Raw genomic sequence first — 12,703 nt, 5'->3', positions numbered from 1 at the left:
TTCAGCATCAGACTGTAGTTATTTATTAAAATAATGTCCTCAAATGGCCACAGGTTGCAGTTTGTTATGAACTCCACTAGAGGACGACCTCAGACTTAATTTATTCTCTACAGACTAGTAGCACTGCTTTAGTGTTCATACCAGCGCTCAAACACAACTCAAACCTTAAATAACACTACATTATCTGACACTACCAACTCTCTCACATGTGATGGGGTGTTGGAGGCTTTATGGTGTTTTAAGCCCCCAACATCTCCTTCCAGGCAGCGCTGCGACCGTTGACTTCAAGGCACCTAATCCTAACCCTAACCTTAACCCTAACCATAACCATTTCCTAATCCTAGTGCTTTCCAGGCAGCGCTGTCTGGAAGGAGACGTTGGGGGCTTAAAACACGATAAATGTGTTGGAGCTCATCTTAGAACATTTTATTGTTTTTAATCACAGCTGGTGTTTGAGGCTTTGATATCAATCAAAAACAAAATGACTTCATCTGACACAATAAAAAAACTTTATTTTGATTTTGTTTGTTTATAAAGAAAATGAGAGAAATCTTTTTTATAAAGTGTTCTTTAGTTATTTGAGCTAAGAGTTGTTATATATTTAATGATCAGACAGTAAAGGAAATGCAAAGGCTTCTTATTCCTGAGTATCCTTTTCAGATGATTTAACAGTCTTGTGACACAACAAATAACATTTACAGGTCTAGAAAAGAGTAGATAAAGTACATAAAACAACTATTTACAACACAAGTAAAAAAGACAGAACTGACAATACCACCTTGGAAAAATCAGGGAATTAGAAAAACTCTGACTTAAAATGACTGACTATACAAAAAGAAGAATAGAATAAAAGCACACAGGTTAAATTCATACAATTTATGTTTAAAGTCCCAGTGTGTAACATGTTTAGCTGTTCATTATCAAAATCTGTGTTGCCCGTTCACCAACTTGTCCTTTTTCATGAATATTTTACCATCACCATCAATTCCAAGTATTCCTATTGGCTTAAAATTTTACATTTGCGTTTGCATGAACTGAGGTAGACGCTCCATACTAATGCACCATCTTGAAATACGTTAACCGGTAAGGGACATACAGGACATACTGCTCCGCCTTTCACGTTTTCTCTGTCACATGATAAACTCACAGCTGCTGCTAATGCTGCTAACGGGTATCATAGCTTCCCGGGCCCGGCAAGTTTGAAGAAGGAAACATGGAGCACCACATGTATTCAAAATCCAATTCCTTCTTCTTTGCCCAGAAAAAGAAAAAGGATAGTGAAAAGAGCAAGAGACCGGCTTTTTGAAACGTGAAGGCTACCGTGGCTGTAATACGTACTTTGAACTGCGTGATGCGAGAGAGTTGATTGCGATATATGATCTCAACGCTAGATGGGAGAAATTCCCACACATCGGAACCTTTAAAGTATATTACTTTGGTAAAACTGACAATTGAAAAAAACAATAAAACTCACTATTTACACCATGACTTTGAGGGAAGAAGGGAGAACACCACTAACGGTAACAAGCACAAAAAAAGAACAGATGCGTCCAGCTTACAAAACAACCAAATAAATTGGCAACAAAAGACATTAAGTTGGCAACAAATACTTATTTGGTTTAGCAGAACTAAGCAAAATTTCCAGAATAAAAGAAATTATATGAATTGCAGAAAATCAAACGTAACGTCATGAAAATAACCAGAAGAAACAATGAGAACAAAAACAATAATCACTGAAAGAAAGAAAATTACATAACGCATCATTTAAAAATACACATAAATCATGACTCCCTGTCTGCACACATACAGTTAAGACCACAAACGTCAGGCTGAAAGAGAGAGATGACGACCACGTTGGCATACAGAGAGATATACTGTATGTGGTGTTGGAATATTAATATATAAAGCCGGTAAAGGCAAAGCCGGCAGAGGGCAAAAACAACACCAAGTGTAGCCACCGCAGCACTGGTGAAGCAGTCTACTCAGAACCTGCAAGGCAGCCTTTTTCAACACGTAGAGCAGGAAAAGGGGAGCATGTGCAGTTACAGTAGGAGCCAGCAACGATCCTCGAACAGCTCATGAAGCAGGGGACCCCTAAAAGGAGACACTGCAGAGAGCACGACCGCAAGGTGTACCGAAAGCGAGGCAACCCGGGAATGACACGTCCCTTAGGAATCCAAAAGGGAGAGGATGTCAAGAAGACAACCCCCCTGCCCTTATAGCATGCAGTCAGATTAGCCAGGGGAGCAGAGTGTGCCTCACTAAGGCAACCAATCATTATGCTACAAAATGGTTGTTCTACTCCATGTGATTGACAGGAGAGATGATCAGAGGGGCGGAGTTTTTACCACCTTTGTTGAGACCTGTACTGAAGAATGGGTAGAGTTTCTCAGTGAAGGAGCAGCCAGTAAAGGAGTAGATAAGAGCTGCAGCATCAACATCATAAAAAGACACCAGGCCCTCCTCATAATCCACAAACAGCCCCACCTTCTGAGGCGTAAACTTTAGAGAAAGACGGACATCAGGACCAGCACGAGCGTTGCACTCATTTTGATTCGTCAAAGATATCGTCCAATAACCATTCTGAGGGTTCATTATGATGACTCCCTTCCTGTTGACCGACTCTCTGGCCACTCCTAAAGTCCAGTGAGTCTTCCCTTTAACCTGAACCTCGTAGTAACATCTTCCTGAAGAGAAACTCTGCTTTGCTAAGACATTAACATAAGTATCAAATCTGTTTTGGTTGTCTTGGAGAGCCTTTCTCACGTCACCATGTTTAACTTGTTTTCCATCGTCAGACAGGATGAGATCAGGATGTGCTGTATCAGGATCAAGAGTCACATCCACTGCACACTGCTGGACCCTCTTCAGATCAATACGAAAGTGCTTCTTCATCTGTTTACTGAGCGTCTCTTCCAGCTGAGCCACAGCTCTCACCACAGTACCCTCATATGAAGGTGGACGGACGCTGACTTCTGTCCAGTCCTTGGTGGGTGGAACAGTGTTCAGGGACGTGAAGCTCTGGAGGAGGTGGAGGTGGTCTTCAGACTGTGAGAGCTGCTCCACCTCAGTGCTTCTCTTCTTCAGCTCTGAGATTTCCTGTTCCAGCTCTTTGATGAAGCCTTCAGCCTGTTTCTCTGTCTTTCTCTTCTTCTCTTTGATCGTCTCAATGAGCTCGGCCTGGCTTCTCTCAACAGACTCCTTCAGAGCGGTGAAGACCTGAACACCTCCTGCAATCTCTCTGTCTGCATCTTTATCACTGAGCGCCACTGAGTGTTTGATCTCCTGAATCTTCAGTTGTCTCTTCTGGATCATCTGCTGAATTTCAGCCTTTGTCTTCCCCAGCTCGGCCTTCTTTCCTTCATATTCTTCTTTAAGAGGAACAAAATCATGTGTCTTGTGGTCTAAAACAGTGCAGAGCATGCAGACACACATCTGGTCAGTTTTACAGAACAGCTCCAGCAGTTTATCGTGCTTCGTACACATCCTGCCTTCCAGGTTCTCCACAGGGTCGATCAGCTGATGTCTTTTCAGGCCTGACATTGTCAGATGAGGCTCCAGGTGAGTCTCACAGTAGGAGACCAGACACACCAGGCAGGACTTCAGGGCCTTCAGTTTGGTTCCAGTGCAGACGTCACAGGGAACTTCTCCTGGTTTGGACACTTGCTGCTCTGAGCTTCTGCTGGCTTTCTGTTGAGCTGACTGTCTGAACTGAGCAGCCATCTCAGAGATGAAAGTATTGACCTGTAGCTCAGGTCTTGTGTAGGAAACCTTTTTACAGTTGGGACACGCATAGGGAACATTAATGTCCCAGTGATCAGTGATGCAGGTTTTACAGAAGTTGTGTCCACATGCTATGGTGACTGGATCGGTGAACACATCCAGACAGATGGAGCACCGAAACTGATCTTCAGTCAGAAGACAGCTGGCAGCAGACATATCGGCACTCTGAGGATAAAAAGTGTAAAGAAACATTAGAAAATAAATGATAACATGGAGATCTTTATTAAAAAAAAAAAGAATCTTTGGCTATGTGAAACAATTGACTATTTCTCATTATATTACATGTCATTTAGCTGACGCTTTTATCCAAAGCGACTTACAATTGCTATATATGTCAGAGGTCGCACGCCTCTGGAGCAACTAGGGGTTAAGTGTCTTGCTCAGGAACACATTGGTTGATGTATCGCAGTGGGAATCAAACCCGGATCTCCCGCACCAAAGGCACGTGTCATATCCACTGCGCCATCACCACCCCTCAAAATATTACTCAAAAAAATTATATAATCTTCAGACTTTACCCAACTAATACATTAGCAAGCACTAACTTACGCATATTTATGGGAAATGAAAAGGACGTATAATAAGACAAATCAAAGACACACAAGGGGAGCAGGAGGAGGTGATGATGGTGTTGATGTGGATGTTAAAGGACAATTCCAGCACAAAATGAATAATGGGTTAATAACATGTGTACCGAGTCGACCGTTCTCTGGGATATGTTTTCATGCTAATCAAATGTATCTCTGGCTTTAAACAAGCTACCGCAAACCAGTGGTGCAAACCGGTGGTTAGCTGCTAACGCTAACGCATGCAGACGCTCATGTAAACATGAACGCTACTCTCTTCATAAGCTATCTTTTTAAGAAACTTTCTGTACACTTACAAAGTTCTCAATTCTTCGGTTTACATGTAGGGACCCTCATTATGCTACCGTGGAAGTGTGGTGATATTTTGAGCCTTGTTAGTGGTGTAGAAATAGTGATTTACCATCTGCCCCGAAAGCTAGCGTTAGCAGCTAACCACGGTTTGCGGTAGCTTGTTTAAAGCTAGAGACACATTCGATTAGCATGGAAACATGTCCCAGAGAATGGTCGACTCGGTACACATATGTTATTAACCCCTAGGTTCATTTTGCGCCGGAATTATCCTTTAATATTGATGTATATGCAGCCAAACTCACACGTAAATGATGTTGCAGCCTGTAATGATTTTGATTGATGGCTATTGATCGACCCAAACCAATCCTCAACCAACAATACTTTCTGTTACAACAATTTATTAATTAATTTATTTCTAATAATCATTTCTCCAGTAAAAAAAATAAAAAGGCCTTTATTTAATTTACATTCATTGTCCAAACCAGAACCCTGCATGTGACTCCTTTAAATCTCCCCTGCACTATGTTTACAGGTCTGTTCACCTGTGAGAGAGTGACACAGGAAGGTTAGAAGAGATAACATCAATATGAGCGAGTGACGTCAAGCTTTCATGTAACGTCTTAAACGTGATTAGTATGGTGTTTGTGCAGGTCTGCAGTACGTAGTATAACCACATTTCCCCATGGCTTATTGGGCTCTGCTTAATTAGGTGTCATGGTAACAGCAACCCATAAAATGTACAAACGTATGAAAACGTGGAGAAACCAGTCTGACTGGTCTGCAATGAAGAGTTGGCTAACCAGTGTTGTTTCACAGATAAAGGGCCCTATTTTAACAATCTAAGCGCATGGTGTGAAGCGCCTGGCACAGGTGCGTTTAGGGCGTGTCCAAATCCTCAAAAAGGGTCCGGGTGCCGGGCGAATGGTTCAAAAGGGTTGTACTTAGTAGGGGTGTCACGATACCAAAAATTCAGTAGTCGGTGCAAATAAAATAACACGATTCTTGATGCCGATTTCGATACCACGGTAAAAAAAAACTTTAACTTGAAACATGAATTTCTTTATTAAAATATTTGAAAAATATCAAAATGTCATAACAAGACATACAAAACATGTGCAATAGAGCATATAATAACATAATAAAGTGCAATGAATGGTCATAGTGCAACAACTAGTGTCCCCAGACACATTCCAGACTTGCAGGCATCTTTTCAAAAAGGTACTGTGCAAAGACAACAAAAGTGTTTCTAGCAGTTGCTAGACCAGAGACGTTACAAATCCTGGGTAAATATTGGCAGCTTAGAGTCCAAAAGGACGCAGAGATGGCTAATTTCCTCCTGAACAGGTAGCTAAGCATTAGCTTCAGGCTAATTTATCACGGCTACAAGGGACGGGCATTTTGTCATTTCAACATTCGTGTACTCATATTGAATTATATAGCTAGAGTATCCGAGTTGGTTACTCGCAAAAACAATTGAGACACAGCCAGTAAAGTGATTCCAACTGGTCCTGGCTAACCGTGGCTAACGCTGCCATGCTAACCCTGCTAACGGATGTTTAAAACGTGCAGTCTGTTCAGCGGCCGTAGCCGACAACGGTGAGTTATTTTAAGCCGAGAGAGGGGGGCTGTAAATAAGGACAAGAGGACCGTGAGTTTTCAGTGAAAATGCCGTTTTTTAGGTAGGGTAGAGTTGACTCTTGTATGTACTGGAAGTAGAAGGACGTGACTTTGGCCACTTCTTCGTGACCCCTTCTGAATCGATCAACTGGAACACTCTGAAGCGTATACTGTCCCTATCAGTTCTGGAAGAGGCGCATCGTCGCCAACAGTGCCTACGGTGCCTACGGTGCCTACGGTGCTTCAAAAAAATGGGGATCGTTGGTGTTTTGTCATTTTAGAACCGGAAGGTATCGGTAGTATCGGTTCTCATGACATCCCTAGTACTTAGTGTCTTCATTAATTCAGAGGTGTGTTTTGGGCGTAACATGTAATAAACCAATCAGAGGGTCATCTCCCATTCCCTTTAAAAGCCAGGCGCTTTTGGACCTTGGAGCATTGCTGTTATGATGGAGGATTTGCACCGTAATATTTTTATTTGTAATCTTCTGCATGTGTGTGTGCTGCTGTGCGTCCCTGTGTGTGTAACAAGCATAGTGTGCCCGCGCTGTGCACGAGCCTAGGAGCATTTTACTAATGCTCTGTTAAAATAACAATGAAATGCTGCGTTATTGACTTCAGACCAGGTTTTTGTTGATCAATGGTGCGATCAGAATATACTCCCAGAATGCACCTGAACACACCTCCCTGTAAGACCAGCACGCTCATGGGCCACAGATGGGTGCAGGTGCATTTGCTATTTAAACGACGTGGGCGCTGGACGGGAAACTGACAACTGGGTCGGTCTTAAACTAGCAAAGACACTTGCGTCGGGCTTTGTGCCATGCTGCGCCGGTTGCATGATAGGACCCAAAAACAGCGTTGGACTTAAGTTAAACATTCCTTCTGAGTGTGACTTCCTGTCTGGTTAGAGCTCAGGTTTTGAGTTCATACCAGTTGTTGAAACAAAGTAAATAAGATCAGCTGTTCTGCAGAGAGTAGGAACTGCAGAAACAGCGAGGCTGAGAGGAAAGAGTTTGAAGTTTAAGGCTACTTACCAAAGTGTGTTCATAAGCATTAAAAGATCAAATCAGACACTGTACGCTGTTTGGACAACTCAGAGGAAAGCTAAGCTAGGCTAATTTTACATTATTACTACATTATCTGCTGTTACTTTGTTTCTTTGTTCTGGATTCAAATATTCTGTGGGTGCATTTTGTCTCAGTGTACTCACCGGTGTTTGGCAGATATTCTGCTGTCATTGAGAAAAAGCTGCTGGATTCGGTTGAATGTTTCAGAAACTGAGAGACTTGTCTCGACTGCAGCTCTGCTGTCGCTCAGACAAACTTTCACTTTCATTCAGGAAATGTGACGTTGCAGCTCTCCTCTTTCACTGTTGCTCCACCTCAGTGGAGCTCTGCGAAATCACAGACAGAGAGGCCTACTTGTGGCTAAAGTTTTCCATCTCAGTTTCATTTTTTTTAAATCTTTTTTTTCTCCTATAATGCGATTAGTAAGAAAGCAGCAGAAAAGTGAAATAAGAGGCTAAACAGTGAGCTGAACATCTGAGTGTTTGTGGGATCAACGGCTGTTGATCAAAAGTTACAGGATGTTCTTGACTATCTGGCTCTGACCTCTGTTGTGTTGTCTGTTTATAGTTGTTTGTTCTTTATGCTGCTGTATATTTCCATTGTAGAAACATAGAAGTCCTCCCCCTGGGAAATTTTTAGCGTCACAGACTTCATTTCCTGCAATTTGATAGACTTTTTTGCACCAATTTACGGTGGAAATCGCGTTATTTATGCAAAGGAAAACACAGATGACAATTCAAAATATATCAAAATTATAATGCAAAGTATGTTGTTGCGTGTCATTGGGCATTTTTAAGAGGGTATATGGAAATCCTGGCGCTTTCTTAGTGGGTATGCTGCGTATACCTGCATATCAAGTAGACTACGTCACTGCATGGACATAAATATGTGTAGTGGCAGATTGTTAAAATCCATCCTCGCTACTTCTTGTAGGATGTCAAGAGTTCGGACTTAGCACAACATTCTGGGCCCTGTAGAAAGGCATCCTCTATGGGCCCCTCTACAGCTATCTACAGCTATTCAGTCTAGCATCTTTTTGGGCTCTCCTCCCATGAGGGCCCTGGGTACTCATATTACCAATAATAAAGAAAACAAGTATCCATATGCTGGATTATGAAAAACTGAAATTACAATCTGTGGTCAGAAAAATAGTTGCTCCACTAATTTACACCAACTCCACTTAAAGAAACCAACTCCAAACTGTCCAATAGCAGGCGAGACTAGTGGAGGGTGAGTCGTAACAAGGCAAAACACAAATCAAAACACATTGTACAACATGACCAACTACCTGAATCATAATGTGGATTACATATTTTTAATGTCATAAAACATTTTACTCTTGCAATGGGAAAAAAATACAAAAACTGTAAACAATACAACACGTATATTAGCCTGTGCCTATGTTATCTCCTTACATATACCTACGCTCTCCGTCTCTGTAAGATTGGGAATGATTGAGATTTCTCTCGGCACAGCTACCAGAAGACTTCACACTTTCAGACAGGTTGCTCACGTCACATTTACGTCTTCAAGTTCAGTTGGAGGCTGCTCAGTAACGCTCAGCCAGCACCGGGAAAGAGACTTCTTCACTGGTCTCCGTGGAAGTCTACGGTGTCTCTTTGTCCATTCTTTTACTGTCTATGTCAATATCTCTGCTGAATCAACACAGAAGTGCAAAGAATTGATAGTCCCCCACACTTTCATCTATATATTTATGGCTATTTAAGACCACTATTGCAGGGCAGGGCCCCCCTCATATTATTTATTTATTTATGTTTTCATTTTCTGATGTCTCTATGTTTTTAGCTTTTTGTCTTTAGGTTGTTGTGTTGTAATTGTTGGAGCTTGTATTGCAAGACAAATTTCCATGTCTACGGACAATAAAGTGCTATCTATCAATCTATCAATCTATCTATCTATCCCTATTTTTCTAGATTTCTATCTATCTATCTATCTATCTATATTTCTATTTATCTATCTATCTATGTATCTATCTATATTTCTATATTTCTATCCATCTATCCATCTATCTATCTATCTAAACTCCTGCATTCATATACTAACAATAATACTTTTTATTTGTAGTTTTAGATTATTGAAAAGCAATCCCAAAGTGCTTCAGAGTAAAATATTACAGGTCTAAAAAAAGAAAGCCAAAAAAAAAAAAAAAAAAAAAACCTTTTTAAGTTTTTTTTTTAAAATTTTTTTTTTTTCCCCCCCCCCCTTCCTCTTTTTTATTTCCAATTATTTTTTTATATTTTTTTCTCTCTTCACTCCTTTTTTTTTTCTTTTAATTTCCTCTTAAATTTTTTTAAAAAAAAACCTCTCTACATCCTTTTTTATTCTCCATTTTTTCAAAGAAATTTTTTTTTTTATTTCTCCCCTTCCTACTTCTTTTTTTTCCCCCCCCCGCCCCCCATATACTGGCTCTATACACGCTAAAAAGTCCTGATTATTTACATGGAGTCTGGTGGAGATATGCTGGCTCTATACACGCTAAAAGTCCTGATTATTTACATGGAGTCTGGTGGAGGTATGCTAGCTCTATACACACTAAAAGTCCTGATTATTTACATGGAGTCTGGTGGAGATATGCTGGCTCTATACACGCTAAAAGTCCTGATTATTTACATGGAGTCTGGTGGAGATATGCTGGCTCTATACACGCTAAAAGTCCTGATTATTTACATGGAGTCCGGTGTAGTTTGGTGATGGTGATTTCGGGGCTGTTTCATGTTAAACTAAAAGGATCTTACTCTTTAATTAAAAGGTCTATCTCTGTAGGGATCCTTTCCATAATGTTGTCAGACACAAATTTATCAGCCTTGATAAAGATTGTTTCTCGCTTAATACTGGACCAATGTCAAGGACTGTTGTTCCCATCAGTCACATAGACAACCCGAAGTTACCCTTTAACGCTGGATTCTAAACCCTGGACCTGGAGGAGGTAAAGAGCAGCACACAGGCTCCTCCCAGGCTCCCTGAACGCATCACGTTGAGTCCTGGGTATTTAACATTCTACCCCGGACAGCGGCAGGTTGTTGCGCAAGCGCAGCCCATTCAGTGTGCATGAATACTGAGCGAGGAGAGGACAGCAGCACCGGGAGAACTGGGACTGGGAGGACACAGTGGACTGGACGGACCCGGACCGTACCGGACCCGGGCAGGCGGACATGGAGAGACAGAACGGCAGCAGCAGCATCTGCTCCCGGGCGCACGGCACCGTGACGGAGGGCCAGAAGAAGAAGACGAAGAAGGAGGAGGAGGAGAAGGAGAAAATCCCCGACAGAGTGACCCTGAAGAAGGAGATCGGGCTGCTGAGCGCGTGCACCATCATCATAGGTGAGGCAGGAAATATAAAGACAGCTGCCACTTGGCTCAGCTTTTTAACTTCATAACTGCACAAGTTCCAAAATAAACAAGTTAATGTCGTTTGAATCTTCTCTGCAGCTCTGATAAAATTCACAAACAAAAGTTGTCGAAGAAAAGCTTAAAGTCCCCCCCCGTGAACAGTTGACTGGTTAGGAAAAACTCGGGACTCCATGTTTGTTTGCATGTGTGTTCAGATGAAAGTGAGTTTGTGAGTGCTCAGAGTCCACAAGCAGCCTGGCAGAAGAACATTGTCTGCTGGAGCAGAACGGACAGCAGGGAGCTTTTAAACACACCTGAAGAGAGTAAATACAGGGGCATCATGCAGGATGGATGGATGGAGGAAGGGATGGATGGATGGATGGATGGAGGGATGGATGGAGGGGGGCCTGCAGGGGGTCAGGAAACATGAATCAGCTGTCGTGGGAATAGCTATAGCTAACTTACTGACACTTAACTAGCAGGAGAAACTAGAGGAGCATTGAGTTAAATGAACTACCGACTCTTTTAAGATTTAAGATTTAAGATAAGATAAGATTTTATTAGACTTTATTAATCCCACACTGGGGAAATTCCTGTGCTACAGCAGCTCAAAAGACAAAAATGTACACACATCAGAATAACTCAAATACACATAAAGTAGACATAGGAGAAAAAATATACATAAAGTATAAGAAATGGGTTTAGTTATAATAATGATAATAATAATAATAATAATTTGTGCTGTCAAACGATTAAAATATTTAATCGCATAAATTTCATAGTTAACTCGCAATTAATCGCACATTTTTATCTATTCTAAATGTCCCTTGATTTCTTTTTGTCCCATTATTTTTCCTCATTTTAATGCAATAATCAACATGGAAAAGTGGATCGGCTTGCTTTGTGCTTTTGTGTTTATATACTGTCTGTATATATACAGATGAGTAAGGTGCGGGTGAATAGATATGACCTATTACACAGTTGAAGGTAACAGAGAGTAATAAATATATAAATATGCATAGTGCAGAATATTGTCCAGTGATGGCTCATATTGCAGAATCAGCTAGCAGTGCTACATTATGATGTTGCATTAAAGAGTCTGACTGCTGCTGGACTGAAGGACCTGCGGTAGCGCTGGGGGTGCAGCAGTCTGCTGCTGAAGGAGCTGCTCAGGGAACTCCCACTTACAGTGTATGTTATAGCATAATTCACAAACTACAGCAGTTATTTAAAACTGTGTTTCAGGGCTGTTTTTGATCTTTACAGATAGAGTAGGTCTAGACCACACTCTATAATTTATAGGTCATAGAGTCTATAAATTAGAGCATTTAAGCATTTGGTGCTACAGAGGCGAGGAAACACTTTAGGGGATGGGGCTACAGAAATATGTCAAAAAAAAAACACGTTCTTCTCCACACATAACAGGACCACAATATTAAAAATGTAACGCACCTTCGGGTGCCTGGGTAGCTCAGTTGTTAGAGAAGGCGCCCTAGAGGTTTACTCCTTAACGCAGCGGCCGCGGGTTCAACGGCCCTTTGCTGCATGTCGTTCCCCCTCTCTCTCTCCCCTTTCATGTCTTCAGCTGTCCTGTCAAAATAAAGGCCTAAAATGCCCCAAAAATAATCTTAAAAAAATAACTAAAATAAAGTTGTCTCTCATCCATCTGACGATTACGTTTTTTGTGGTATGTGATGAGAATTGCAGCTGGATAGCGTTGCTCGTGTGGCTCTTAGAGCGGGGTTCTCCCTGGTCCACATGTTGAAGAACAAAGTGTCTTTGGTTAAAACACACACAAGGTCCTATTTTAAAGAAAGGAGCGCCTGGCGCAGGTGTGTTTAGGGCGTGTCCAAATCCACTTTTGCTAGTTTGACGGAGGTAAAAAAGGGTCTGTGTGCCGGGCGCCTGGTTCTAAAGGGTTGTACTTAGTGTCTTCATTAATCAGAGGTGTGTTTTGGGCGTAACATGCAATCAGCCAATCAGAGATCATCTCCCATTCATCAA

At 41.6% G+C, this 12,703-nt stretch overlaps 2 protein-coding genes across 2 annotated transcripts in view; one reads left to right on the top strand and one right to left on the bottom strand.

Moving 5' to 3' along the window:
- Positions 1-1,320: 1,320 nt before the first annotated feature.
- Positions 1,321-7,599, bottom strand: LOC120564242 (E3 ubiquitin-protein ligase TRIM21-like). The gene is made up of 2 exons (XM_039809088.1): positions 7,492-7,599; positions 1,321-3,948 (listed from the first exon to the last, which is right to left on the bottom strand). The coding sequence occupies exon 2, from the start codon at positions 3,937-3,939 to the stop codon at positions 2,299-2,301; it is 1,641 nt and encodes a 546-aa protein (XP_039665022.1). The 5' UTR covers positions 3,940-3,948; positions 7,492-7,599; the 3' UTR covers positions 1,321-2,298.
- A 2,922-nt stretch (positions 7,600-10,521) lies between these two features.
- Positions 10,522-12,703, top strand: part of slc7a10b (solute carrier family 7 member 10b) — a 41,149-nt gene continuing 38,967 nt past the window's right edge. The window contains exon 1 of the mRNA XM_039807492.1: positions 10,522-10,690. Within this exon, the coding sequence (XP_039663426.1) occupies positions 10,522-10,690 (169 nt within the window). The remainder of the gene's footprint in view (positions 10,691-12,703) is intronic.

The sequence above is a fragment of the Perca fluviatilis genome, chromosome 8 (assembly GCF_010015445.1).
Source record: "Perca fluviatilis chromosome 8, GENO_Pfluv_1.0, whole genome shotgun sequence".
Classification (NCBI taxonomy): Eukaryota; Metazoa; Chordata; class Actinopteri; order Perciformes; family Percidae; genus Perca; species Perca fluviatilis.
Note: the sequence above shows the minus strand (reverse complement) of the source record. Positions and strands in the feature narration are given on the sequence as shown.